The 25650-nt window shown below is 48.1% G+C and overlaps 2 protein-coding genes across 8 annotated transcripts in view; both read right to left on the reverse strand.

The window, feature by feature from the left end:
• Nucleotides 1-2733: 2733 nt before the first annotated feature.
• Nucleotides 2734-7569, reverse strand: IBA57 (iron-sulfur cluster assembly factor IBA57). Of its 3 annotated transcripts, XM_056485452.1 has the most exons (4): nucleotides 7476-7569; nucleotides 7231-7346; nucleotides 5533-5864; nucleotides 2734-4288 (listed from the first exon to the last, which is right to left on the reverse strand). In XM_056485452.1, exons 1-4 carry the CDS (start codon nucleotides 7479-7481, stop codon nucleotides 3897-3899), a joined length of 846 nt encoding a protein of 281 aa, XP_056341427.1. In that variant the 5' UTR covers nucleotides 7482-7569; the 3' UTR covers nucleotides 2734-3896. The 3 variants fall into 3 exon arrangements, with proteins under 3 accessions (XP_056341427.1, XP_056341426.1, XP_056341425.1); XM_056485451.1 differs by having other exon boundaries at nucleotides 5544-5864; nucleotides 7231-7564; XM_056485450.1 differs by having other exon boundaries at nucleotides 7231-7562.
• A 4089-nt stretch (nucleotides 7570-11658) lies between these two features.
• Nucleotides 11659-25650, reverse strand: part of GJC2 (gap junction protein gamma 2) — a 36850-nt gene continuing 22858 nt past the window's right edge. For 4 of the 5 annotated variants that reach the window (XM_056484957.1, XM_056484956.1, XM_056484955.1 and 1 more), the window contains one exon: nucleotides 11659-17656. In XM_056484957.1, the coding sequence (XP_056340932.1) occupies nucleotides 16389-17636 (1248 nt within the window). In that variant the 5' untranslated portion in view covers nucleotides 17637-17656 and the 3' untranslated portion in view covers nucleotides 11659-16388. Of the gene's footprint in view, nucleotides 17657-21376; nucleotides 21589-25650 lie in introns of those variants that run through there. The other variant, XM_056484953.1, reaches the window with a different exon arrangement.

Below are 25650 nucleotides of genomic sequence, written 5' to 3' on the forward strand. Positions count from 1 at the left end.
TGTATATAATCTCTATTTATACATTAATAACCTATGTATTTTAATATTCCCAAACCATTTAGCTGTAATCAGGAAGCACAACCAAGTAAGGAAATTTTAATAGACATATATACAATAATTTGTATTTCACACCTCTTGTATCTCTGGGGCTTTATAATCTCAAACAATTCACTGGAATTTTTTTTTGGTGCTGCTGGTGGTGGCACTTCTGTCCCTGTGTCCCCACTGAAAATAACACTTGGCTCAGCCCAGCTGTGAAACCATGAAGGAGAAATCAAGCCCTATAAAAGTGTTTAAAAATTAAGTTTATTTTAAATAAAAGCTTTTTTCCATGCTAAGCTGATTTGCCTTTTCCCCTTTTCCAAGTATCTCGGTGACAGTTGCATTTTATCACCTTTTAAACATTTTTTTCTTTAATAAAGTCATGGTTTTTCCACAATTCTCTGCCTGAGATTATAAATCCTGATTGTCCCACCACATCACTCTATTTTTAGCCCTACCAAAAAAAAAAAAAAAAAAGGCAAATGTCATTTCAGCAAATAAATGTATTCAGACACAATGGAAATGGCAAATGGATCCATCTTCATCTTTCTGAAGAAAATGACACAAAACCCAGTTAAAATGAAATTTAGTTGGATTGCTGGGAAGTGGAGTCCATCATCACTCAGGAATTGTCTTATTATTATCTTGAGATTAGAAAAAAAGAGAAAGTGTTGAATTCCCACTAAATCTAAAAAGAAAAACCACAAAAAAACCACCAAAAAAATTACAAAAAGCTACCTTCAGCATACATTTAAGTTAAACTCCAAAAGTCAGCACACTGGAGAATATAATATATATGATATATATATTATATATATATTATATAAAATATATATATAATATCATATATATATATATTATATCTATTATATATTACATATGTTATATATATATATATATATGACATAAGCATATATATATTATATATAATATATAAAACTGAAACAATAAGCTTTTATATTAATTTCCACTTTCCCCCCCCCCCCCCCCCTCAAAACTCTGAAAGATCAAAAATCTCAAGCAGGGATGAAGGAAAACAGAGAAAGCCCAAACATTTCCAGAGTTGTTTTGTGGTACAAACTCTGATTTTAGTGCTAGGAGGTGACAGAAGAATTCCACATTAGTTTGACCTGGATGGACAGAGGGAAAGAGAGGAAATCCAAACACAAATCCACAAAAATAGTTTAGGCAGAAATTATTTATGCTAGCTCAAGAAATGTGGGTTACAGAAAAAAAAAAAAAAACAAAAAACAACAAACCAAAACTTTTTCCTTGAATGGTTCACAGTCTAAAAAAGCAAAATATCACACAGGGAAAGGGTTGGAAAAAAAAGGATTTAAAGCTAAAATGTAGAATTTATCTTTGTTTCTATCCAGCAAAAACTGTGCTCTCAAAAATATTAAATAAGAAGAAGTAGTAGGAGCTACACCCTCTTCTCACAATAACCTTGAAAATGCCCCAATGCCCATTATTTGAAATTATTTTTTGAATAGAGAATAGCAGTGATTTAAATAATTTGCAGCAGAATATATACATATATACATATATATATATATATGTCATATTATACATATTTCTATTTGTATGTATATTTATATAAAATAGAGTAGGCTGAAGTACAAGCAGTCATTTTTCTGGATTCCTCACCAAAGCAAGACTTTTTTTTTTTTTTGCATTTTATTATGACAGGAACAAGCACTGCTCCTAGAAAACTTTAAAAAAAATAAAATTAAAGGTAAAAAAAAAAAAAAAAGGGAAACTTCCTTTTCCCAAAAGCAACCACTTCAATTCCTCTCTGCAATCTCTGCCTGTGACTCCTGTGTTATCCCACTGGGATTTCAGGTTATTCCAAGTGTTTGCTCCACTCTCTTCTCTCAGAAAGCATCAATGGGGCAGAGGAAAGGGGAGATGCAGCAGCAAAGAGGAACACACTGAAAAAGGGGATCAGGAAGGGTTAATAATCCCATGACCTTAATTTTCCAGCCTGAATAATTCCATGGCTCTCAGAGAGGCCAAATCCCTGCACAATAAACTTTTGTACCCTCCAGTTCCAAATTCACCTGGATAAAATCATTATTGGTGGAGCAGGCTGTGGGGGAGATAAAAAAATAAAGATAAAAATTATGGATTGAGGTTGCTCCACTCCATTTCTACCTGTTTTTTTTTTGTTTGTTTTTTTGTTTTTTCCCATCAAACACCTCTTCATTCCAGCACCACTTTCTCCTGTCCCACCCTGTGTCACCTGCAGCTGCTGGCAGCAACAAAAGCTTTTCAAACACTGTGAAAACAAAATAAATGTGTGTCCAAGGCAGAGAAGCTTCAGGGCTTCCCAAACAGAGGAGTTTATTTAGTGTTTGTTCAGGCTCTGCTCACCCAGGACAATAAAACCATTCTGAGCAGCCTTGGCACAATGGTGGCAGAGAGGAAAAGCTGCTTCAGGCTGAGCTGGGCAGCACAGCCTCATCTTTGTGGCCTCTGGAGGATCCAGTTTCATTTATTTTTCCAGCAGAAAGACTCTGTTACCAATCCCACACTTGACCAACACTCTGAGGCGTGGTTTTGTCAGCAAACAACCTGGAAATGCATTTATTCTCTTGTATGTCTTCACACCAAGCCAAAAAAAAAGCATCTTCTCTTTGAGATGAGTCACATTTAAATCAGAGACAACAATTAATGAGGTATTCCACAGAATCATTTTACAGCAACCATAGAGTTTTAATCAATATAAGCATTTTTCTTTCACAGTAACACTGAAACAGAGGCAGAATGTGATTTTGGACGGGTTTTGTTACAAATATTCAAGCAAAAGTTTTTTGTTTTTTTGGACAAAATGGGATCTCACCTGGGCAGCTGTCTTATTGTGTAATGGATTTATTGCAATACAAAAATAAAAAGGGTTCCTATAAACCACTGTAGGCTGACAGGGTCAGGAGACATGAAGCTGGTTGGCTTTGGAAGAAGAGAGGAGTATGTTGCAGCAAGAAATTAAATTGAGGAAGCAGAGGAGTGTTGGCAACCAGAAAAAATAAAGCAAATAAATGCCAAAGCTGTTCTAAAAACCCTCGGGGTGGGGGATGGAGAAAACCTCAGCTGCAGGTGCAGCAGGGACAGGGTGTGAGGGGTGCAGAGCCAGAATATGGTGAAAATCCTGCCTCAGGAAGGCCAGGCTAAGCCAGCACATGTGGCATTGGAAATATCCCTTTCCTCTCCCAAAAAATGGTTTGAGGGATGGGAGTCAGAGGAACCAGCTGTGCTCCCTCCACTGCCACCTCAGCAGGAGAGAGGACCAGGAGGTTTGAGCTTAAAATCAATGTATGAAGCACAAGGTTTTCCTCTTCCTGAATATAATTCCAGAGGTGGGAAGAAATGCCAGCCCCATCAGCAAGTTGAAGCAGCTCAATGCAAGGATCAATTTGCAGCAAAAAAAACTTCAGCCTGAGAGCACAATAAGAGCAGCATGATCTCCACTCAAAAAAAAAAAAAAAAAAAAAAAAAAAATAAAATTATAATACCACAAAATGGTTATTCTGAACTGAAAAAAATCAGTGCATTACACACACAGAGCATTGTCTGAGGGAGTGAGTGTCAGCCTGGGATCCATCCAGAGCACAACCCAACAACACTGGGCACCCCCTAAATACACAAGGCACCCCTAAAAAAGTGGAGGAAAGGTGCAATTCCCTGGATTTCTCCCTCCATGGCACTCAGTGGAAGATCCAACCCAGTGATCTGCCACAGCTTTGGGTTCCTGCTGTTCAGCCCCCATTTAGGAATCCTGCAGGACCCCAAACAAAGAGCAGCATCCCCACATCCCCACACCCCATCCTCTCCCTAAGGCAAACGCTGCTCCCCATCTACTTAGCAGCAGCCTGTGGCCACCACTGGGGCGTGCTGGCCCTGAGGCTCACCGTGCCCCCGGGCAGGCGCACGCAGAGCGGCTCCTTGGCGTGTGCCAGCCTCAGCAGGGCCAGCCCCAGCTCTCCCTGGCCAGCTCGGAACTTGCCGGCTCGCCTGCCCGCCTCGGTGAGGATCTCGGCGCCCGCGGGGACGCCGCAGCCGGGCGGGGGCTGCGGGAAGCGGACGGGCAGCAGCCGCTTGCGGATCACGCCCATGTGGTGCGTCCTGGCCGTCAGCTCCTGGCCGATGTAGCAGCCCTTGGTGAAGCTGATGCCGTTCATGAAGGCCAGGTTGGATTCCAGCGGGAGGGCGGCTCCTGGGGGGAGATCGTCCACCCCTTCGGGAATGCCTGGGGGAGAGGACAAAGCCGGCAGGTCAATGCTGCTCCTGGTCAGACTCCTGTTCTGACTCATCCTCAGCTTGATTTTCCAACCCAAAAGTGTAAGAGCCAAAACAAGGCACGTGGGGCTCCAGGTGGCTCTTTAAAATGCTGTTTATTGCATCCAAATGATGCAGCAATTCACAGGTAACAGCATTCAGCATTGGCTGTAGGCTCCTCTGAAGCCCCTCTAGTTCTGCTTACAATGTATTATTTACTTTTTATTACAGAGCATCTTAAAACATAACAACCAATCAATACTTCTACTATTCCCCATAGCCTATCATAACTACTAACATTACCAAATTCATGTTACTATTTTCCAATCACAAAAAGTTAGCAAGTTACAGTTTAAGCTATAAGTTGTTTTATCAGTTTTCTTGCAGTGGAAAATTTTGAGATCTTTTCTCTACTTGCAACATGACATTTTTGTTTGCCTGTGAAAATCCTTTTGCTTGGGAAAAACATCTTTTGTTTGAGGTGGATTTATCCTTTGCTCTGATAAAAATCCCTTCCAACTCATTTTACTCTTTGGCTTCTTAGTTATTCAGTAAAACTGGCTCAGCAATTCTTCTGTATCAAAACTTGCTACCATTTCTATTCCTTCTTCAGATTCTACATTCAAAGATCTTTCTGTTATACATACATATCTGTGAGACCTTCCTGTCAAATTTTCATCTCCCAACCCAAACAGATCCCAGTTTCAGCACAGCACCACCACCTTTCCCTCTGCCAATTCATTTAATCCTCTACCAGCATGGGCACACTAAAATCAAAGGCACTGGGGCTCCCAGGACTCAGATCCCTGTCCAGTCTCCCTGGCCTGGGAGTTAACTCAGCAAATCCAGCCACAAAATTTTTAGGAAATCAAGTCTGGGTGTTTCCTTTTCCTTCCTCAGCAGCAAGCCAAGTACTCAGGCTTGAGTAATCAAAATTACTCAAATTACAGAAGCTTCTCTCTAAGAAAATGAAAAATCCTGGCTTTCTTTTAGCATTCTTGATCAATTCCCATAATCTGAGTAATAGAAAATTATACCCAAACCTTGCCACCAGACAGAATTATAACCATCAGGTCACTTTAATACTGAAAGTGACAATTAATTAATGTTTTAATTAACAATTTAAATAAGAATGAAGGGTTTATAACTTATTCCTGCCTTATATCAGCATGTGGACTCCCAAAACCCATAGTGCAAAACAGGGCTTGGCTTTACCTTGTTTATACCTGTGCCTGTGGTAATCCTGAATGTCTCCAACTTGGCTCCCAGGGATAATCTCTGACAGATTTGCTCCTTTCTTTGCAATCACTCTCCAGCCCATGACTTCTGCCCTGGGGTCAGGAGTTAAGAGCAGAGCCTGGTCTGCAGATTTTGGGAGGGAGCTGGCATCCCCAGGGATGACAGCCCACAGGGAGAGGTCAGGGCAGGGGCTGATGGTGACTTTCCTGCGGATCTTGTAGAGTTTCAGGTGTTTCTGGATGGGATCCAGCACGCTGCTGTCACACTCCAGCAGGATGTGAGGCTCCTCTGCTGTGCTCCCGTGCAGCCTAAAAAAAAGTCACAGCCCCAAGGTCAGGAAAACAAACAGCCACAGAAGCAGGAGCCACAGCTGGATATTTATTTGGATGCTGGTGCAAATTCAGAAATCTGGGGAGTTTCTGTGGCACTCAGGGAGCAGCACCCACCCCCTGAATTGTTTCAGCCACCTGCTGGACTCTTTCCTAGCAAACACTTCTCCCAGGGGCAGAAACGGGTCTGGCCATGTGGAATTCTCAATCCTTACCTACAGTGAAGGGAACTTCAGTGGGGGGAGAACTTTGTTCATGTGATAATTGATAAAAGATTCGTGTTAATCATAAAAGTATTGGGGTTTGTATAAACCAGAATACCAAGGTCTGAAATGAAGCATGACACTAAAGAAAGGAAAATATATGATTAAATAATTTTATTTTAAATCTTATGTTTTCTAAATAAGTTGTATCTACTGACAGCTTGCAAAACAAGGCTTTCACCCAGCCCAACACATTCTGCAGAATCAGATTTCCTGCCTTTGTGTGATCAATCACACACTATCTGCTAAAGATCAGACTTCCCACTTCTTCTGTTTTTATCTACCAAGAGCAGATGGTTACAGGACCAATTGTCCCAAGAGCTGTCCCACAGAAGTTTGGAAGTTTCTTGACCACCACTGCTTACCTTGCAGAATTACTACAACAAAACAATAACAATTATTGATTACTACAAGGAAAACCATCCTATAAAAAGGGAGCTGCAAACCAAGTTGGATGGAAGCGTGGAGTGGGTGGTGACCCCTCACATTTTCCCCAGCGTTGCTCTGTCTATATAAAATAATGCAATCGAAATTTTGCTAAATATCCAAACTTTGTTTCTCATTTATAACATTCAGCTGTGCCTTCCACTGTCACAGAATCCCAGAATGGATTTGGGTTGGATGAGACCTTAAATCTCATTTTATTCCACCTCCTGCTGTGGGCAGGGACACCTTCCACTATCCCAGGTTGATCCAAGCTCCATCCAGCCTGGGTTTGGGCACTTCCAGGGATCCAGGGGCAGCCACAGCTGCTCTGGGCACCCTGTGCCAGGGCATCACCACCCTCCCAGGGAAAAATTTATTCCCAATATCCCACCTGTCCTCCTGGAAGGGCTCTGAGCTCTCCGTGGAGCTTTCCCCTGTCCAGGTGAGCACGCCCAGCTCCAGAGCAGAGGGGCAGAGTCAACACCCACACATGGGGATATTGCAGCCATCACACTTCTCTGCTGCGCTGACCCACGGAGCTTTTTTGGAAGCGCTTTTTTGGCACATTAATGTACAAATTTCAGCCACCCCCCGCCACCCCGCAATGGTCTCTCCCAGCTCCCCCCCCCCCGCGCGGCCGCGCCGCTTGGTCTCACCTGTACAGGATGACGTCATACAGGCAGCGGCCCTGCACGTTCAGCGCGTGCGCGTAGAGCGCGGGGGGGGCGTCGCCCTCCGCCACCAGCTGCGTGACGTCATTGGTGAGCAGCCCCTGCAGGAACACGGCGGCCTCGGCGCCCCGCACGCCCAGCAGCGCCCGGCTCAGCGGGAAACAGGCGGTGGCCGCGCCCCGCCGGCCCCGGCACCACCGGCGCAGCAGGGGTGCCGTTATTGCCCTCACCAACATGGCGGCGCCGTCAGAGACTCCCCCCGCCGCCGCCGCCGCCCTCCGCCGCCGCCGCCATCTTGTGTGTGTCCGTTGGGAGGGCGACACCTGCTGGCGGGGCCGGGGCGCCGCGGGACCGCCCCCTGCTGCAGGCCACGCCCTCACCCTGTGGCCACGCCCCCATCATTTGGCCACGCCCACTCCCTCACGGCCACGGCCCCGGGGCCGGGCGCTCCCCGCGATCCCGAATGGGAAATTTGGGAACCCCCTTGGCCTTCCTCGGGTTCCCCGGGCATGGAGCGAGCGAGGAGAACAGCCCAAAGCGCTCCGTGTCCCGCGGTTTGGCTGTGCTGGCTGGAAAAGATCTCTGAGGTCATCGAGTCCAACCATCCCACCTAAACCATGGCATTTCATTAAGCACCTCCATTCCTGCCCTGCCGAGCCCCAAATCCACAGGGTGCTGCGAGCAGAGAGGGGTCAGAGCCATTCTGCCCCTCCAGGTGCATTTCGGCTATCAGAGTGGAAAAAATTCTCCAAAGGTCCCTGTTTTTCAGTGTTTGGTTTCCACAGGACTCCCCAGCTGCCCTCCATCCTCTTTTAACATCCTTGGAGAAACTCAGCATTGCCGGATTGGACTAAATTCTAATGTTTGGCAGCGGGAATTTCTGCATGGGAATAAGCCATGGAATAATGCTTTAAATGTTATTTAGTCCAACACCCAGCAGGGACATGTTCAATCCACCAGGTTGCTCAGAGCCTCAGCCCAAACTGATCGTGGATATTTCCAGGGATGGGGAATCCCTGTGTTAAACCCCCCAGTTAAAATCATGGAGTGAAGTGCTGTTCCCATCCCTCTGGGATGTTCATGGTGCTCTGGGAAGTGGGGCCAGTCTCTGGCCCCAAATGACCCCCTCAAACCTCCAGGATCCTAAACCCACCAATCCTAAACCCCTGAGCGAGAGGAGACTCGTTTTGCAGGAGCTGGAAATGTGCTGTGAGTTATCCAGCTGGCCCTGGGCAGGGCTGGGCTCTCCCCTTGTGTCCTGGCAGTGATAACCTTATCATACATCCCTGTGTCCCAGCAGTGCTGAGAGATTTGGGGTGTTCACCCTGGAATTCTGCAGATGGAGAAATAAAGATAGGGGCAGAGGTGACTCCAGGTGACCTTGGCACGTGGGTTTGCTCTGTCCACCCGTGTCAAAAATGGGGCTGGGGAACCTGGCTCTGAGGCAGCTGAAGGAGCAGAGAGATGATGCCCAGGGTGGTTCTTTTCTCTGCCTGGAAGTGGGAATGTGCCCAGAGCAGAGCTGGGTTTGCTTTTTGAAGGAGAAGAGGGAAAGGCAAAAATCTGGAAGCACAGCTGGGCTGAAACTCCAGAGTCCAACAGGCACCACAGATCCACATCTGGATCCAATTTTGTGAGGTTTTTGCCTGTTCTACATCCCTCCTTCACCCACCAAGCTGTGGGGATCATCAGTGGCCATCCCACAGGCAGTGTTTGCCATGTCCCTGCATTCCCAAGCACCACAGGTGGTGTATCAAACCCCATGGAGATATTTGAAAAGGCAGCAAGGAAATAAAAGTGCAAATGGAAAACAATCAGGCAGCCAGTTCAAGCCTTTATTTGTTTTACCACTTCCTACCACTTTTAGTCCCTTCCCTCTGGGTTTGCTTTTCTTTTCTCATGGAGTTATTCAGCCAGTAAAGTCGTATTGAAACATTTCAGTGTCAGAAGCTGTAACTCTGCCAGTTTAGTGCATTAAATCAGCTCAGGGGATGGTTGGAGACAATCCATAGCATGACTGAGACCTGCAACCCTGAGAGCCCTGGGAAGGTTTGTGCCAGCCCCCAGTGAGTGTGTGCCTGTCTTCACTAAAAATGGGGGACCTGAAGCCTGGTCAGAGGGACAACACAATTCCCAGAGCCTCCATGACATTAATTTCTAGTGGAAAGTGTAGAATTCTAGTGCAATGTCTCCCTGCCTGTGGCAGAGGGTTGGAACAAGATAATTTTTAAGGTCTTTTCCAACCCAAACCATTCTGGGATTTCACCCAATGGATCATTCCTCACCAGCTTTATAATTTCTAGAGTGTTTTTGGAAGGAGAGCTGGTGGCACAAGGTGACAAGACACAAATTCCCTCCTCCATGGAACACCTCTCATCCAGTGAGATGTGTCAGGGTGGCTCAGGATCCCTCAGAAGGTGGTGACAAAGGACAGAGATTCCCTTGCTGTCCCTCAGCAGCCCCTGGGTGTTGCACAAGCTGCCAGCAGCCTCCTGCTCCATCAGCTTTCCTCTCTCTGCTCTCCCACTGCCCAAAACCCTGGACAGCCTGAGGCTCCCACTTGTGAGGGCTCATCCTTGACATTTATTTGTCAATAACTCATCCTCACCAGGGATAACCTCTGCAGCCAGCCCTGCAGGTTAATGCTGGCATAATAAACTCATTTTCTCCAGCTTTTTCTCGGGGTTTTAAGCACAAATCCTCATCCACAAACTCACATGAGCTGCAATTGTTCCTCTCAAACCCTGTGCATTAAATATACCCTGAGCTGTGCCCTGGGAGGTCAGCCACAGGCAGCTGGGACACAAGGCTGTGGTAAACCATAGCAGCACTTCTGGGACAATATCCCACAATCCTGGAGAGGAAAACAAGGATTGTGGCAGGCCTGGGCAGTGCAAAGTCAGTGATGATGGAGGGAAATTGCAAGTACAACAGGCAGGATGCAGGAATAGAGCAGAGTGGAAGCTGAGCTTGGAGGGAGTGAGTTTGTGCATCAAAAAGGTTGTTCTGAAAGGAGGGTGGGCACCAGCCTTTTCTTCCAGGGAAAATGGCCTGAAGTTACACTGGATGAGATTTAGATTAAATATTAGGGAAAATTTCTTTGCTGGTCAGACATTGGAACAGACTGCTCAGGGAAGGGATGGGATCACCATCCTGGAAATGTTGGAAAACCACGTGGATGTGGCACCTGGGGACAGGGTTTAGTTGTGGTGCTGGGTTAATGGTTGGACTCGATGAACTTAGAAGGCTTTTCCCACCTTAAGGGCTCTGGGATTCCTGCTGGTGGGACTGAGGAGAAGGGACAGCTGTGACTGCATTTCCCTGGGAGGGATTAGGGAAGATTCCACTGATGGATGAATGGAACAAGAGATTTGCCTTTACAAACAAACTGTAGGTTTGCTGGTAATTGAAACTGGATATTGGAAGATGAAAGAAGCAATGGGGAAAAAATATGAATTCCATAAGAATTAAAAATTAAAAGCGGGGGTTATACATTAGAGGGGAGTCTGTACCTCTCAAATACATCAGCCCATGGGGAAAGAGAAATTGGCCAGGAAATTGGGATAAAAAGGGAGGCTGCATCCTCCAAAAATTGGAGAGACTCCAGGGGAATGCTCCATGGCCTCTCCCTTTATTCAAATAAGCAAAAGGACTCCCCTGTCTCCTTTTTGGACATAAACCTTTGGTGTTTGTGGATTAATGTTCCTGACACGGGTAATTTTAGTCTGGCTTTCCAAAGAAATGGGAGGGGTTGCCATTACTCCGGCTGTTCCCAAAATACTGCTGCATGGGGGCTGCTTTTGCTCCTTCTATGAGCTGGGATCAACCCCCAGGGCAGGGACACCTCCCACCACACCAGGCTGTCCAAGCCCCATCCAACCTGGCCTTGGCTCTTCCCTGACTCTTGGTGGGACTTCTCTTGCCAAAGAAGTTGTCAACTTAGCTCAACTTCCAGAGAAACAGAAAAAAATGCATGTTTGAGTCCAGATTTTTTTCCTGAGGACATTTGGAGAGGGGTTGTGAGTGGACAGTGTCTGTGATTTAACAGGAGGAGACCGAGGTGGTTGGACAGCCAGGCTCTCTCACAAAGTGCTTTCCCATCGTTTGCTCAGCCTGAATCATCAGTTTCTCCCAGATTCCCCGAAGTTTTGTTGCTTTTGAAAGGCCAGGCTTCCCTCAGCAGTTTGAGCTGAGTGCCTGAGGGATCTGCAGGCAGTGATTCATCAGGGAGACAGCGCATCCCAAACAACGCCAAGGTCAAATGCTTCTTAAGGCAAAACTATTTTGTGATGATTTGTAGCCATATCAGGGAAAACAGAGCTCCTCCGTGGCTAAAACAGGCAAATCTTAGATGGAGAAGGATTTTTTCTCATCACTCAGAGCCCTTCTCAAGCAAGCACAACACGCTTTACATACTGTAACAAAATGTAAGTTTTATTCCATATTATTAGTAATGGGTGTGGAATAGCCACAGTTGAGTTGGACTGATGTCCTTTCCCTTTTGACCAGTGTTTAATATTCTAATTACAGCCCAGATGTAACGTTTACACTGAAAAATACTTACAGATTCAACCTCATACTCCAAAAATTTCTAGTACAAATACAGTTAGTACATAAAAAAAAGAAAAAAAAGAAAAAAAAAAAAAGAAAAACCCACAAAAAAAAAAAAAAAAAAAAAAAAAAACAAAACAATCCCAGACTCTTTTTAACAGCACAGACTGGTTATGGCCGTGAGTTAAGTTCAAGTATTTCCCAGTGGAATGCAATGCAAGCAAGAAGGTAATCTGGCTTTTGTGGGACATTCCTGGCCCTGAATGGTAAGAAGAGAAATATAAGTGTGGGCACTTTATCTGACCAAGTTTAGCGAGAGAGTCAATGTTTATAATTAGTTCAGCCACAAAGCTAAACCTGTCTTGTGTGTGGACAAAACTGCTACCTGGAGAAAAGACAAAAAGAAAAGCAAAGCATTAATTATACCATTGGCATTTCTTCTGTGGCTGATGCTCCGCCCTCCAAATGAATTTCCTCCAGCTGCTGGTTCAGTTAGGAACAGTTGTGGTGGGGATTTTGTGAATATTTTGCTGCTCTGTCCTTTTCCTGCCCCAACTGAGAGGATAAAAGAAGGGATTGTTTCTCCTGCCCAGAAAGGAGTCATTCCTGCAGAGTCATCATTGCATTTGGCCACCTTTCTGGAGTGACTCAGTGGAGAAACCCAACATCCTAAAGGGTTTATAGGTCACAGAGTGGAGGAGGAAGAGGGGAAGTGAGCAAATCAGTATATATAGCAATAATAATATTATTAATAATAATGATGATAATAATCTTTTCTGTTCCTGAGGCTGTCTGACCCATGCTGGCTCCTGTGTGTGGCCCAGATGGGATCTGGGAGGACAGGGATCCCTCCTCCCCAGGCTCAGAGGATCAGCAATGTCCTCCAGGCTGCCTGGGAGCTCACAGGCAACTTCCATCCCTCCCAGGCACCCCTGACACCAGAGTATTCCTGCTGGGAATACACCTCTGTACTTGAGTCCCTGTCAGAATCTTGGAAAACATGGGAGAGCAGGATCAGCTCCCTTTGGGAAGGGATGTAATGCAGGGAAGTGCTCCAGGCCTGAGGGGTGAGCAGGGCTGGCAGTGGTCACCCGGTGTCCCTGCCCGACAAGGGGGTTATTGATCCCCCAAGAGTCTGCCCTGGCTCTGGCACTCGTCAATATTGCAGTTATTGACTCTGCCTGAGGAAAACAGCCTGTGCATATGAGATGGGAGGGTGACACCAGCTGGGAAGAGGATCCAAACCCTCTGCAGGACCCACGGGTCACTCAGAGCCCCCTTGGCTCGCTGTGTGACAATAAAAAGGGGTTTGAAGGAGGGCAGGAGGAGTCTGACTGTACAACCACACATCTGGAGAGGGGAGCAGTGCCCAGGCCTGCAGGAGATGGGGTTTTGGGGAGGACCAGAGTGCAGGAAGAGGAGAAGGGAGGTAAGGTGGCACAAGGACCAGCACTGCCACACTGCTGGGAAAACACAAGGTGGCTGCTGTTGGTCCAGAGACAAAGAGAACCACACTAGAAAAGCTGCCCTTGAAGAAAGGTTGATGAGACTGAAGTGCAGATTTAAGGGTAAAAACAGTCTCCAAATAGCCAAAATATGCAGAGGTTAAAGGCATGAGACTTCTCCAATGGGTTGCAGAGAAGGGTTCATGTCACCCTTTAGGGACAAGTTGGCAAGAAGATCCACGGTCTTTTCCCACCCTCCTGCTCTGAACCTGGAATCTCCTCCCATGGGCACAGCTGGGTATTGCTGGGGCAGCAGGTGCAGCCCTGCTGTATACACTGGGTTTAATGACTTGATCAGGTCTCTGTGACCAGCTCTGGGTGGTTTTGGATTAAAATCTGTCCCTGGCTTTCCCCACAGCGAGGTGTGTGCCAAGATTTTTCCTGGAGCAATTGCAAGGGAGTCACATTCCTGTACCTGGAGTGGTGACTCACAGGGGGGTCTGCAGGTCAGAAGGAACCGAGGGGCAGATCTGAGTCACCAGAAAGTGCTCAGGCCATGAGTGGTGCTGAGGGAGGTGTCACTGATAGGGGCAGGAGAAATCCAAAATCCCAATTCCTGCACGGGGTGGTGCCTTCCAGCATCCTGTGGGAAACACAAGTTTATCTTGGGCTGTGCTGGTGTTGCTCATGGAAAAGGAATCAGAAGAACCCAAGCAGCATCCAGCCATGGTTACCCTGTGAGTTTCCATCCTTCCCTTGGGATCACGACTTTAAATACACAGAATTTCCCACGGGACACAGGGTTGGGAACAAAAGAGAAGTCTCACTGATGTAGAGGACAGCTGCAGGGACCAGGGAATAAATTTCCACCCAGGACCACCTCTCTCTCCTCCCCAGCAGCCTGGGCTGTGACCCTGCAGGCATTTTTTCCAGGTGACAGCAGCCCCTGTGAGCACCCAGCCTCTCCTGCTCTGCCCAGCACCTTCCCACACAAGGGACGAGGACAAACAGAGCAGTTGGATATGTTTGTCTCCCCACCACTGTGGTGTGACCTTTCTGAGCCTTTCCTGCAAAATTCCCAGCAGAAGGGGATGGATAGATGGATGGATGGATGGATGGATGGATGGATGGATGGATGGATGGATGGATGAGTGGATGTCACTACTGACTGCTGCTGTGCTGATCCTCCTCCTGGATGCAGTTACCTGTTTGTGAGGGGAAAATCTCAAGCTGCAAGAGCAAACAGCATTCCAGGCATTTTACCAATGCCTTCAGCAGGACCAGGAACAAGCCTGGAAGCGTTCCCCAGACAGCTACACACAGCCACACAGCTGAATATTTGCTGCTGGATACCTTGTAGGATATTTCTCTGCTTTCCTTTTAATTCTACTTTTTTTCCTTTTTTTTTTTGCTTCCAGGACTGTTCTCTAACACATCACACAGCTCAGCTGAAGTTCCCAGGAGATGAAGGGCATATCCAAAATCTCTGCCTGTTCCCAAGAATGGCCAAAGGGCTGGACACTTGGGGAACAGGCATCCTCAGGGCTTTTAGGGACTGATCTCAAGGACATGGGAGTGATGTCTAGGGAGAAGCCATGAATATCCCAAGGATAAGAAATCCTAGCACAGCCCAAGGGAACAGCTTGGCACAGGGACAGTGCAGTGTTCAGGGAGAATTCACTTCTTTTGCAACAGGTTTGATGTTGAAGGCTCTGCCTACCTGGGTTCCCTGTGGTGGTGATGAAACCACCCTCTGACAAAGAACAGTAGGAGCCTTGGAGCTCAGCAGCTTGATTTTAACATACACCCAAAGTACTGTAAGTGCATGAAAACCACCCGTAAAGTCAAGCCCAGCTGGAAAAAAATCCCTCATGAACTCAGGAAAAACTTCCTGCTCTTGTCCTGGTCCTGTCCCCATTGAAGCCAGATCTTCTGCAAATCTCCCCAGCAAGTGTGGGAACCCACCCAGTTCCCCAGGTGGGGCTGGAGGCTAAAAGCCCAGGATGAGATCAGCCCCAGTTGATCAGCTGGGTTTTCTCAGGGGAGGTGGAAGGCTGTAGAAGGAGCAGAGGGTTGATATTACATTTACACCTACCTATCTCTCTATGGCTACGTTCACAGCCACGTGTTCATACGTGTCTGTATCTACACATGGACACACACACACACACCAGAGACACGCTATGCATAGATCTGCCACCTGCCACTATTTATAAGGGTTTGATTAATCAGAAAAACAAATTTGCCAACAGTGCTTTTCCTCGATTAATCAGAAAAACAAATTTCCCGATGCCGATCGTCTAAAATTCAGCAAGTAAAGGAGCCTGAATCCTTTACACTTTTGTTTTCCTGGTTGCATAAAGGCACTTTCAGATGATGTGAAGCAACAGTTTGTTAAAAATTCTGTAACTGCAACAGTTCCCATCACATCTGTAGCAAGTGCTACACAGGCACCAGTAGGATGCAATGTCACTGCTTGCTCCTGCTCCAGAGGGTTTGGAGCAGATTGGCTTTGATGCAGAGGAAGAAAAGATGAAACCTTCAGCCCTGTGTGGTTTGAGGTCTCCTGTGTGAGGCAGTCACTGTGTTCCTGCCCCAGACCTGACATGGGTGCCAGCTCTGGCTCACAGCATCCCATGAGGCCTCCTTGGCGTTGCCAGCCCAGGCAGATCAGCTGTGAGCCTGCCATGAAGGTCCGTGCAATATGTCAGTGGTTTTCTTACCAAAGGATGGGAAATTAATTTGATTAAGGGTATTTAGTAATTAAACACTGCCTGGCTTGCAGCACTGGAGCCTTGCCATGCAGGAGGGTGGCTGAGCCCTGCCAGCCTCACTTCCCTCCTGAGCCACCAGCAGCTTGTCTTCCCACCACAGCACATTGTCCAGTCTCTGCTGGGGGCTCTGGTGTGACCCAGGGGCTGGGAGGTGTGGGGGGTTGTTTGCTGTTACTCACTGGAGATTCCCAGCTGGAGAACACGGAAACAGGGAAGAAATGTCTTTTGTTACCGCACTGGAAGACAGCACTAAATCAGTCCAAAACTCCTTTCACTCTCTCCACTCTCACACAAAAATCACTCCCTGCAAAACAAACACCACCGAAAAACAGAAACAACCTGAAATCAAAACCCCCTCTCCTTCCTGACAGAGTTATATCCACACAGACGTCTTCCCATCTTTGCTGCTGGAGCTGCCTTTTTCCAGCGAGGCCTTGGGTTTAGCACCTTGTTTCTCCTGGGCGGTGTTGGCCCTGTTCTGCTCCACCACGGTGCCCCCCGAGGCGGGGCTGCTGGTCCGAGAGGGCTGTGTGTTGGCCTGGGTGCTGCTGTAGCTCTGGAAGGCGATGTCCAGCTGCTCCTGGGCCACCCGCAGGTGCTTGTGCAGCGTGGACAGATCCGCCGGCAGGTTCTCGTCGGGGCTGGTGCACTGCTGCTCCTGAGCCACGTTGGCCAAGTTCTGCTCGTGGGCCATCAGGCTGTTGGGGATCTTGGTGGATTTCTCAGCTTTGACCACCAGGTTGTACTCGGGAGGGCAGGAGATGTTCTTGGGGTAGGCGTAGTTGTAGGGGGGCTGCCGGAAGCTGTTGATTTTCCGGTTGCGGATGGCGTCGCGGATGGTCCCGAACCCCAGGTGGAACATCTCGCACATGTTCAGCAGCAGGCACAGACAGCTCACCACGTACATCACCAGCAGGAAGATGGTCTTCTCCGTGGGCCGGGACACGAAGCAGTCCACGGTGTGGGGACAAGGGACCCTGTTGCAGACGTAATACGCTTCCACCTCGAAACCGTAGAGCAAATACTGCCCTATCAAAAAGCAGACCTCGAAGGAAGCGCGGGTGAGGAGCTGGAAAACGTAGATTTTCATCAGCCCCTCCTGCTGGATGCGCCTCCTCCCGTCGTGCCTCTGCTGCTCCTTGCCCTTGGGCTTGGCCTTGGCTTTCTCAGGCTCGGCCGCGTCGTCGGAGATCATGGGCTCCTCCTCGTCGGCCTCCACGGCCTCCTCCATGTTGCGCACGGCCTGCCAGTTCAGGGCGAACTGCTTCTTCTTCTTGAAGCCCTTGAACCTCTTCTCCTCCTCGGCCGAGCGGGCGATCCTGTGGATGGCGTAGCCCAGGTACATGACGGAGGGCGTGGAGATGACGATGATCTGGAAGACCCAGAAGCGGACGTGCGAGAGCGGCGCGAAGGCGTCGTAGCAGACGTTGTCGCAGCCCGGCTGCTTGGTGTTGCAGGTGAACTTGCTCTGCTCATCGGAGTAGATGGACTCGCCGCCCACCGCCGTCAGCACGATGCGGAACACGATCAGCACCGTCAGCCACACCTTCCCCACGAAGGTGGAGTGATTGTGGATCTCTTCTAGCAGGCGGGTGAGGAAGCTCCAGCTCATGTTGGTCATAAGGGCTGCTCAGTTATAACCTGCAGGGACAGGGGGAGATAAAAGCAGGGCTGAGGTCACAGCTTGTGCCAGCAGCAGGAGCAGAGCAGTGACTGTTCTTTGTGCTGGCCATGGGTGAGGCCACACCTCCAATCCTGGGGTCAGTTTTGGGCTCCTCATGACAAGAAAGACGTTGAGGGGCTGGAGCGTGTCCAGGGAAGGAAACAGAGCTGGGAAGGGGCTGGAGAAATCCTGAGGGAGCTGGAAAGGGCTCAGCTGGAGAAAAGGAGGCTCGGGGGGACCTTGTGGCTCTGCACAGCTCCCTGACAGGAGGGGACAGCCAGGGGAGTCAGACTCTGCATCAGGGAACAGGGACAGGAGGAGAGGGAACAGCCTCAATTAGGGGAGTTTTAGATGGGATATTAGGGAAAATTTCTCCCCTGAAAGGGTGGTCAGGGCTGGAGCAGTGGAGGATGCTCCCACATCACAGAGACTTGCCCTGCTGAAACATCTTTCATTAGCAAACCCAGAAGAATGCAAAGAATCAGTGAAAGAATGGGAATATTTATGTTTACAGGCTGATGGTCCTTTTAAGTTCCTCTTGAAACAAAGCAAAACAAAACAAAACTTTAATCAAATACAGACTGTTTCAAAAATAAACCTTGAGAAGCTTTCAAGAGAAAACCATGGATTTATTAGGAGACCTGGACAGCTGGGGAGGAAGAGCTTGTAAAAAGCATTTTGTGTTTAGCTTAACTTGCAGTGGATCCTCAGCCTGAGTTCCTTGTGTGACCTCAGGCAGCACTAAAGACAGGAGGCAATTTCACTGCTTGACTGGCACAGATACTGAGAGATGAGAGCAGCAGGGAAAACACCTGCACCCAAAGAACCGTGGAGGAAGAGAAGAGAGAAAAGAAGAGAGAAGAAGAGGAGAAGAAGAGAAGAGGAGAAGAAGAGAAGAAGAGAAGAAGAGAAGAAGAGAAGAAGAGAAGAAGAGAAGAAGAGAAGAAGAGGAGAAGAAGAGAAGAAGAGGAGAAGAAGAGAAGAAGAGAAGAAGAGAAGAAGAGGAGAAGAGAGAAGCTGTTTTCCTATGTAGAAAAAATAGGGACATCAACCCTAACTCTCCATGCTGGGGGTGAGGATCCAGGAGGAAAAGGATCATAAAATCCCAGAATCCTATAATTTTGGGGGTTGTAAGGGACTTTAAAGATCATCTTGTTCCATGGGCAGGAATTTTCCACTAGACCAGGTTGCTCCAAGCCCCATCCAACCTGCCTTGATGATGCTGTGAGACACAAGCCTGGCCCTGACCTGAATTTGCAGCACTGGAGACACAAAATTGTGCTGTGGGGTTTCCATGGTGGGAGCAGCCAGGAGCCAGCCCCACATGGGAGGAAGGGAAATGTGCCCTGCTCTGTTCTCCACATCCAGCCACTCTGGAATGTGATTTTGCTCCTGCTGCTTCCCAGGACAGGAGCCAAGCAGAGCTGGTTTGCTCAGCTCTGGTTTGCTCAGCTCTGGTTTGCTCAGCTCTGCCCCTGTTGAGGGCTCTGGAGAACAGGCAGATGGAATTTTCTAACCCTGCTATTTCCAGATCAAACAAATCCCCTGTGAACACAAGCCCCCAAGTCTTCACACGCTGGCCTGAGCCTGTGGGAGTGCTCTGCAGATGGTGCTGTGCTGGGGCTGGGGAAACTGAGGCAGGGAGGGGAGAAACAGCTGGGTCATAAACCAGGAGAGGTGGGGGCATTCTTCTCTCTGCCCTCAAAGCTGCTGGGACCAGAATCCCCCTCTCCTGCCCCAAAAATGACAACTGTGCAGGTGGGACATGAGAAGTGATGCCCACTGAGATGTTCTTTATTTATTGAGGAAATTTGGTTTATTCAGGGGCGAGGTGGGGAAGTTCCCTCTTTGAGTGCTGCCTTTTTTTGCTTCCTTACAGCGGGTACACCCTAAGGGGTCTTTAACTCTTCCTCTGTTGTGTTCACATTCAGATATGGGCAAACTGGGCTGTTGAATGATCTGCAGAATTAATCCAGGCACTCAGCCAAGCTCCAGCTGACAGGGGCTGGGAAGGGAAGACCCTGCTGGGTGTGGGGCATGGTGCATCTGTCTGTGGAGCATCCGGGTGTGGATGAGGCAGGGTTGGATTCAACCAAACCTTAACTGGCCCCACCAGCTCCCATCTGCACCCCAAATTAGCTGCAAACCCCAACTTGTTCTTAAAAATGCACTTTGAATGTCCTGTGGTTTATCATCCAAAATTCAGTGCTCCCTGAAGGTTTTCTGAGGATAATTCAGCCTTTTGCAAATGTTACCCATGGACACAATTCCCAAAGCTCCAATGCACCTCTCAGGAGCTGTTTGGGGGGGCAGGAAGGGTCTGGCCAAGGTTGTGACAGCTTTTGGAGTAAATATTCAAGTTTTGAACTGGTATTTGTCAGGATTGTTAGCAGAGCACCCCCTGTCTCATTTTAGAAAGAAGATCCCAGTTAAGTGCTCCCAAATCTCCTGAGCCAAGGAAAAGGAAAGAAACTGTAAAATAGCAGAAATTACGGGTTGTTGCTTTGAGAAGACCATCCCTGGCTACCAGGCACCACCCTGAGCTGTGGGTGCTGCCACTGCCCCTGCAGCTCAGCCCTCTGCACATCTGGATCTGCAGGAACATCTGCAGGATCAGCCCTGAGCTGTTCCTGCACCCTGGGACCCCAATGTGTGGGGTGACACCCTGGGATTGCAGCCCTGTGTGCCCACCTGCCCTCCTGGCACTGTGTTTGGGAGCAGGAGCCAAGAAATGAGCTAAAATCCCCTCCCTGCAAATCACTTTGGTTGAACTTCCAGTGGGTTTTAGGACTCACTGGCTACAAAGGCTAAACTGTGGGATTTCAGTGGTTTTAATTGCTTGGGTGAGGGTTTAGTGCACCATGATGTTTTGGAATCAATTCTAAATAAAACAAGCTTCCAAGGAAGGACTTGTTGACAGTGCTGATGAATAGATTGGCACTAGGAAAAGGCTCTCCTCTCCTCACAATCCCAACCATCAAAGCACAGAACATGGATTTTTGCAGCTTTCCACCTGCTACAGACCCAGTTCCTCTGTGCAGTGTGAAAGTTTTGCAGTCTGGGTAAAAAAAAGCAAATATCTGGGTGGATCTGCAGCAGGTAGATGGATTAGATGAGGTGGTTCATGCAGCTCAATTATCTCCTGAGAAAGGATTTCCCATCCCTGTGGATTTGACCTCCATTCATTCAGTCATCCATCATCCCATGCCAGCTCCATAGGTGATACACAGTGTCTGAACACACACAGGCTACAAGCTTCACTTCAGAACAGCTACAAAGGAAGGACTGGGCTGCTCAAACCAACTCCTAAAGTACCCAAAACTGTGTGTAGCCAGTACAGGAATGAGCTGTTGGCTCCACGTTCTCCCAAAACCCACTGAGCCCTCCACACAACCACAGGCACAGCTGTAGGAGCTGGGAAAACTTTTAAAACTGAGTCTAAAATATGCCAAAGAATGAAAAAAAAATTATATCTATATCTATATCTATATATCTATATATCTATATATCTATATATCTATATATCTATATATCTATATATCTATATATCTATATATCTATATATCTATATATTTTTTTTTTTTTTTTTTTTTTTAAATCAGTGCTAGCTGGATGCCCTTCCATTCTGCACACTTCTCTCTCCACTGCCTGAACTACAGGGGAAACAACGTGGAGGGGGGAGAAAAAATTCTACTTACAGAGACATGATGCTTCTCGCGGTGGCTTTCCCTCCTGCACCGACATTCCTGTGCCTCAATCCCTCCTCCCTGCCCCGGCTCAAGCCCCGCAGGCTCGCTCCAGCTGTGCTCCAGCGGTTGGGAACTATTTAAGGCTCTATCAGACCCCGCCTTTGCCGCAGCCCCAGCGGCTGTGCCCACCCTCCTGCCCCTCGCCAAGCCTCGGGACGAGCTGGGAAGGTGCTTTACAGACACTCCAGGCGAGAGAAAGGCACGGGGTTTAAATCCAAACAAGCCTCCGGGTCTGGCTTTAGCAGCGCTGTCTGGAATTTCGCTGCCGAGCCCTTGTGTCGGTTGGGAGTAAATGAATAGCATCGGCTTGTGGCACTGGGAGCAGATTTGTGAGAGCATGACTAACAGGGAACATGTGGAAAACTCATTCTGGCAAAAATTGCTTGGATGTTGGGGGTGAAAAAAAAAAAAAAAAAAAATTAAAAAGGAGGGAAAGCTTGCTAGTGGGAAAAACTGCCCTGTAGCTCCTAGTTTGCTGTTCCCTTCTCTCCAAGCTGGTGGAAGGATGGGAAAGGGGTTTTGAGCACCAACAGAGATTTCCTGGCCTCCTTGCAGCTGCAGGAAGGAGCAGATAGTTGGGGATGCACAAGAAGCCCGAGGCAGGTGATTTGCAAAAAGAAAAACTCCTGATGGTCCAAGGATCACCTGCTCCATCCATCAGGAGCTTTGGCATTGCCATTCCAGCAGCAGCAGGGCTGGGGGTATCTGCTGAGGTGCACATGGAGAGTCAGGGCAGAAAGTCAGGCCAGGTCATGGAAAGGATGTCTGAGGGCAGAAAAATTGGGAAGATCTGCACTGGGGTAAGGGGGTGTTGGAAACCATGTGGTTTATCAGGAACTTTTATCCCTGGTGCTGACAAAGCAGGATATTCAGAGCTCTGCTTTCCCAAAAAGCCTGAAAGGACCTGGAAGGACAATTCCTGCTCACTGGGACTGGTTGCCTGGATGCTCTTGCAAGGAGCAGCATCTGCTGCATTTTACTGCAGTAATATTCCTCGAGGTTTTCTGTTATAAACTAATTACTCACTCAGCATTACTGATAAGTTAATTCCCTGTTTGGAATTAGTCACCTGAGATAGGCAGGAAAAGCCCTATCAGCTGAGTGAGGTGTAGGGATGAGCACACCTTTGTGGGAACAAGCCACACCAGGAAAAACAGGGCTTGGGAGGCATTTTTGAGGAATAAACCTCTAAAAAAGTTAAAATACCACAACCCTGGCTTCATGTTTCAACTTCAGCACGTGGCACACTGAAAGCCTTCTCCCCCAAAGGACACAGGGAGGTTCCAGGGCTGGAGATCTCCAAACCCACCCCAGGCTCCCTGGAGATCTGCCACTGTGAGATGGAGAACATGCAGCAGGCTGAGGCCACTTTATTTATTCCTGGGGCAGGAATTGGCCTCCAGCACTCTGGGGCTGTGACCTCCTTCCCCTCAAACTCTGGAGACAGCAGTGGGTCACCTCGTGGTCACTCCACATGAATGTTCTGAAACATGTCCCACCTGAGAGCCACACCCTGTGACATCACCAGAGCTCAGGGATGGCCACCAAGAGCTCAGGGATGGCCACCAAGAGCTCATTCCCTCCAAGGACCTGTGGTGAAAGCCCCACCTGCTGCTGGTGTGGGACAGAGCTGCAGGGAAGTGTTATTGGTTATTTAAAAATAACCAGCTGAGAGCAGCTCCCAGGCTCTGCAGGGCTGCAGAGATAAAAGGCAGCTCAGCATGCTCCCAGTCCTGTGGGTCAGGCAGATTTTCCAGGCTCTTTGCTTTCTAACCATGAGGGTTATTTATACTCACAGCACTCATGTCTGGGCAAAGTTTTTTGGGGCATCTGTGCTTCAGGCAGGTCAGGCAACATCTGCTGCTGCTCCAGCCATCACACTGGCAGGGACTGAGGGCTTCCCATCACCAAACCATCACCCAGGGAAGGAGGCAGAGCTCTCTACACAAGAGAAAAACCCACCCCTGCAGCATCCCCTGTCCTCAGTTCAAAGCCTGGCTATGAGAAATGGGAATAAAAGAGAGGAGACAGAGGGGAAAGGGTGTGATGGAGCTTTGTATAATTCTAGAGTGCAATGCTGGGAGTCACCTCTCCAAGCCACCTCTCCCCCAGGCACCACTGGTGCTTCAGAGCAGGGATCTATACATATTTATTTAAATGTCCTATTGAAATAAATAAGTGCTGTCACCAATGATAATGAGACCTGGTGTAGCATCTCCCTGCTACATCAGGGATGAGGAGTGACCATAATTACCCACTCTGAGCACAAACCTACAAAACTCTGCTGGATTGTACTGACAGGTTGTTTTCTTCTCTAATTTTCCTCTTCTGGATGTTTGTTTGTTCAGTTTTTAAACTAAATGCAATGAAGGTATGCATCCTTGTGCAAATGTTTCTAAAACAAGGCTCACTGTGTTGAGACAAATGTGGTGAAATTGGAATAAATTCAAAACACCATCCATCATTTTACCTTATTGATTATTGTTGGATTTGAGGTTTTGAGATGATGGAATTTCCCACCTGAGAAGCAAAAATGTTTGAACACCTGAAGCAAGAGCAAAATGTGAAGCAGCAGCTTTAGTTCTTTTTCCTGTTAGATTAACTTCACTAAACTTTTTTTCCAACTTTTGGATGTGGGATGAAGGACTCATCCTGTGCCATCCACTTTGAAAGGGATTTGTGATGGAAATTGTGGCAAAGGCACTGCTGAAAAGGAATATTGGGATTTGTAAAACATTCTTTCTCCTTTTGCATAGACTAAAACCCACGGAACTGTGTTATATTATTCTTATTTGCCAGTAATTTGGTGGCAGTTTTGGGGAAAAAGGGATCTGGGGGTTTCCAGCTTGGTCAGAGGGTCACAAGGGAGGCAGGCTGAGGTTTTATCCCCTTCAGGATGGGCTGCAGGGATTGACACCCCCTTCCTCAATGTGTCCTCCTCTCCCCTCTCTGCTTTCAGAGCTGCTGTCCCAGGGGCACACAGGTGTGGGGGGATCCACGGGTTTGGAAGAGGATTTGGGCTCATTTTCAACCAGTTTGGTTCAAGCCAGTGCTGCAAATGTGACATTTCTAGTGGCATGTGTCTGGTGGCAGGATGAGGTAGAATCTCAGAATGGTTTGGGTTGGAAGGGACCTTAAAGATCCTCCAGTTCCACCCCCTTTCCATGGCTGGGGACACCTTCCCCTGGACCAGAGGTCCAAGTGTTTGTCCCACTGGGACATCTCCATTTGAGTTTCCTGGTGGGAAAAAGGCCACCAGCTCCCATTTCTTCATGGCTGGAGTCTCCAGAGCCTTCAGCAGCCCCAGTTGTGTCCCCAAGGACCCAAGCTGTGTCACTGCTTTGGGCTGTGAGCTTTGGGACAGCCCAGCACCTCCCAGCAGGGATGGAAGCACCACACTGGGAATAGAACTTGGGTTAATGGGTGTGGGGGCCACACCTGGGGACAGGAACAGCCCAGTTCCTCCTGAAACAGAAACCCAGCCAACAATTCAAGGGTGGTGGGATCCAGGACAAGCCTGGCTGTCCCAGGGAGCCGTTCAGGCTCTGGGAGGCAGAGGCAGGAGGGAGCAGCTGGGAATGGCCCCAGTGCTGCTGGACTCACCTGTGCCAGCCCAGGGCCTCCAGGCTCCCCTTCCAGCCCCACCACACCCCTGATTTACCACCAAAACCATCCCAGTGCTGCAAACTTCTTCCCTCCTTCACACAGAGCTTTGGGTGCTCTCCAAAATTTGGGGCTAATCAGGGCTCACATCCTAAGAACTCAGCCAGAACCTTAACTCTCTTAAAAAAACAATTTACAAGCAGCAGAAAAAGCTGTGCCAGGATTTGTTACTAAAATCCATTTCATCACAAACCTCTGTGTGGATTTTTCAGGGCAGTGGTGGCAACAAACCCAATGCAAATGTGTCATTTGAAGGACAGAAAGGTAAAATCTCTATTTATTCATCATCAGGTTGATTTTTACCCTGCATCCAGCTCTGCTTGCTGGATGAACCCAAGAAGGTTTTGAACTGGAAAAGAATTATGTGGTTGGTCCCTGGCTCTTTGCAAGGATGAAACAGAGAAAATCTGGTCTTACACATTTTTCCAGAGCCCGTGGGGATTTTGGCTGAATAATGCAAGAGTGTTTGAAAGGGAGGTGAGGGATGTTTTCCTTCATGCACTCTGAAAATGTAAACTCTGGCTCTGAGCTGCCATGACATTTGGACCACAGTTATGCCT

The sequence above is a fragment of the Oenanthe melanoleuca genome, chromosome 2, assembly GCF_029582105.1.
Source record: "Oenanthe melanoleuca isolate GR-GAL-2019-014 chromosome 2, OMel1.0, whole genome shotgun sequence".
NCBI classification, from domain to species: domain Eukaryota; kingdom Metazoa; phylum Chordata; class Aves; order Passeriformes; family Muscicapidae; genus Oenanthe; species Oenanthe melanoleuca.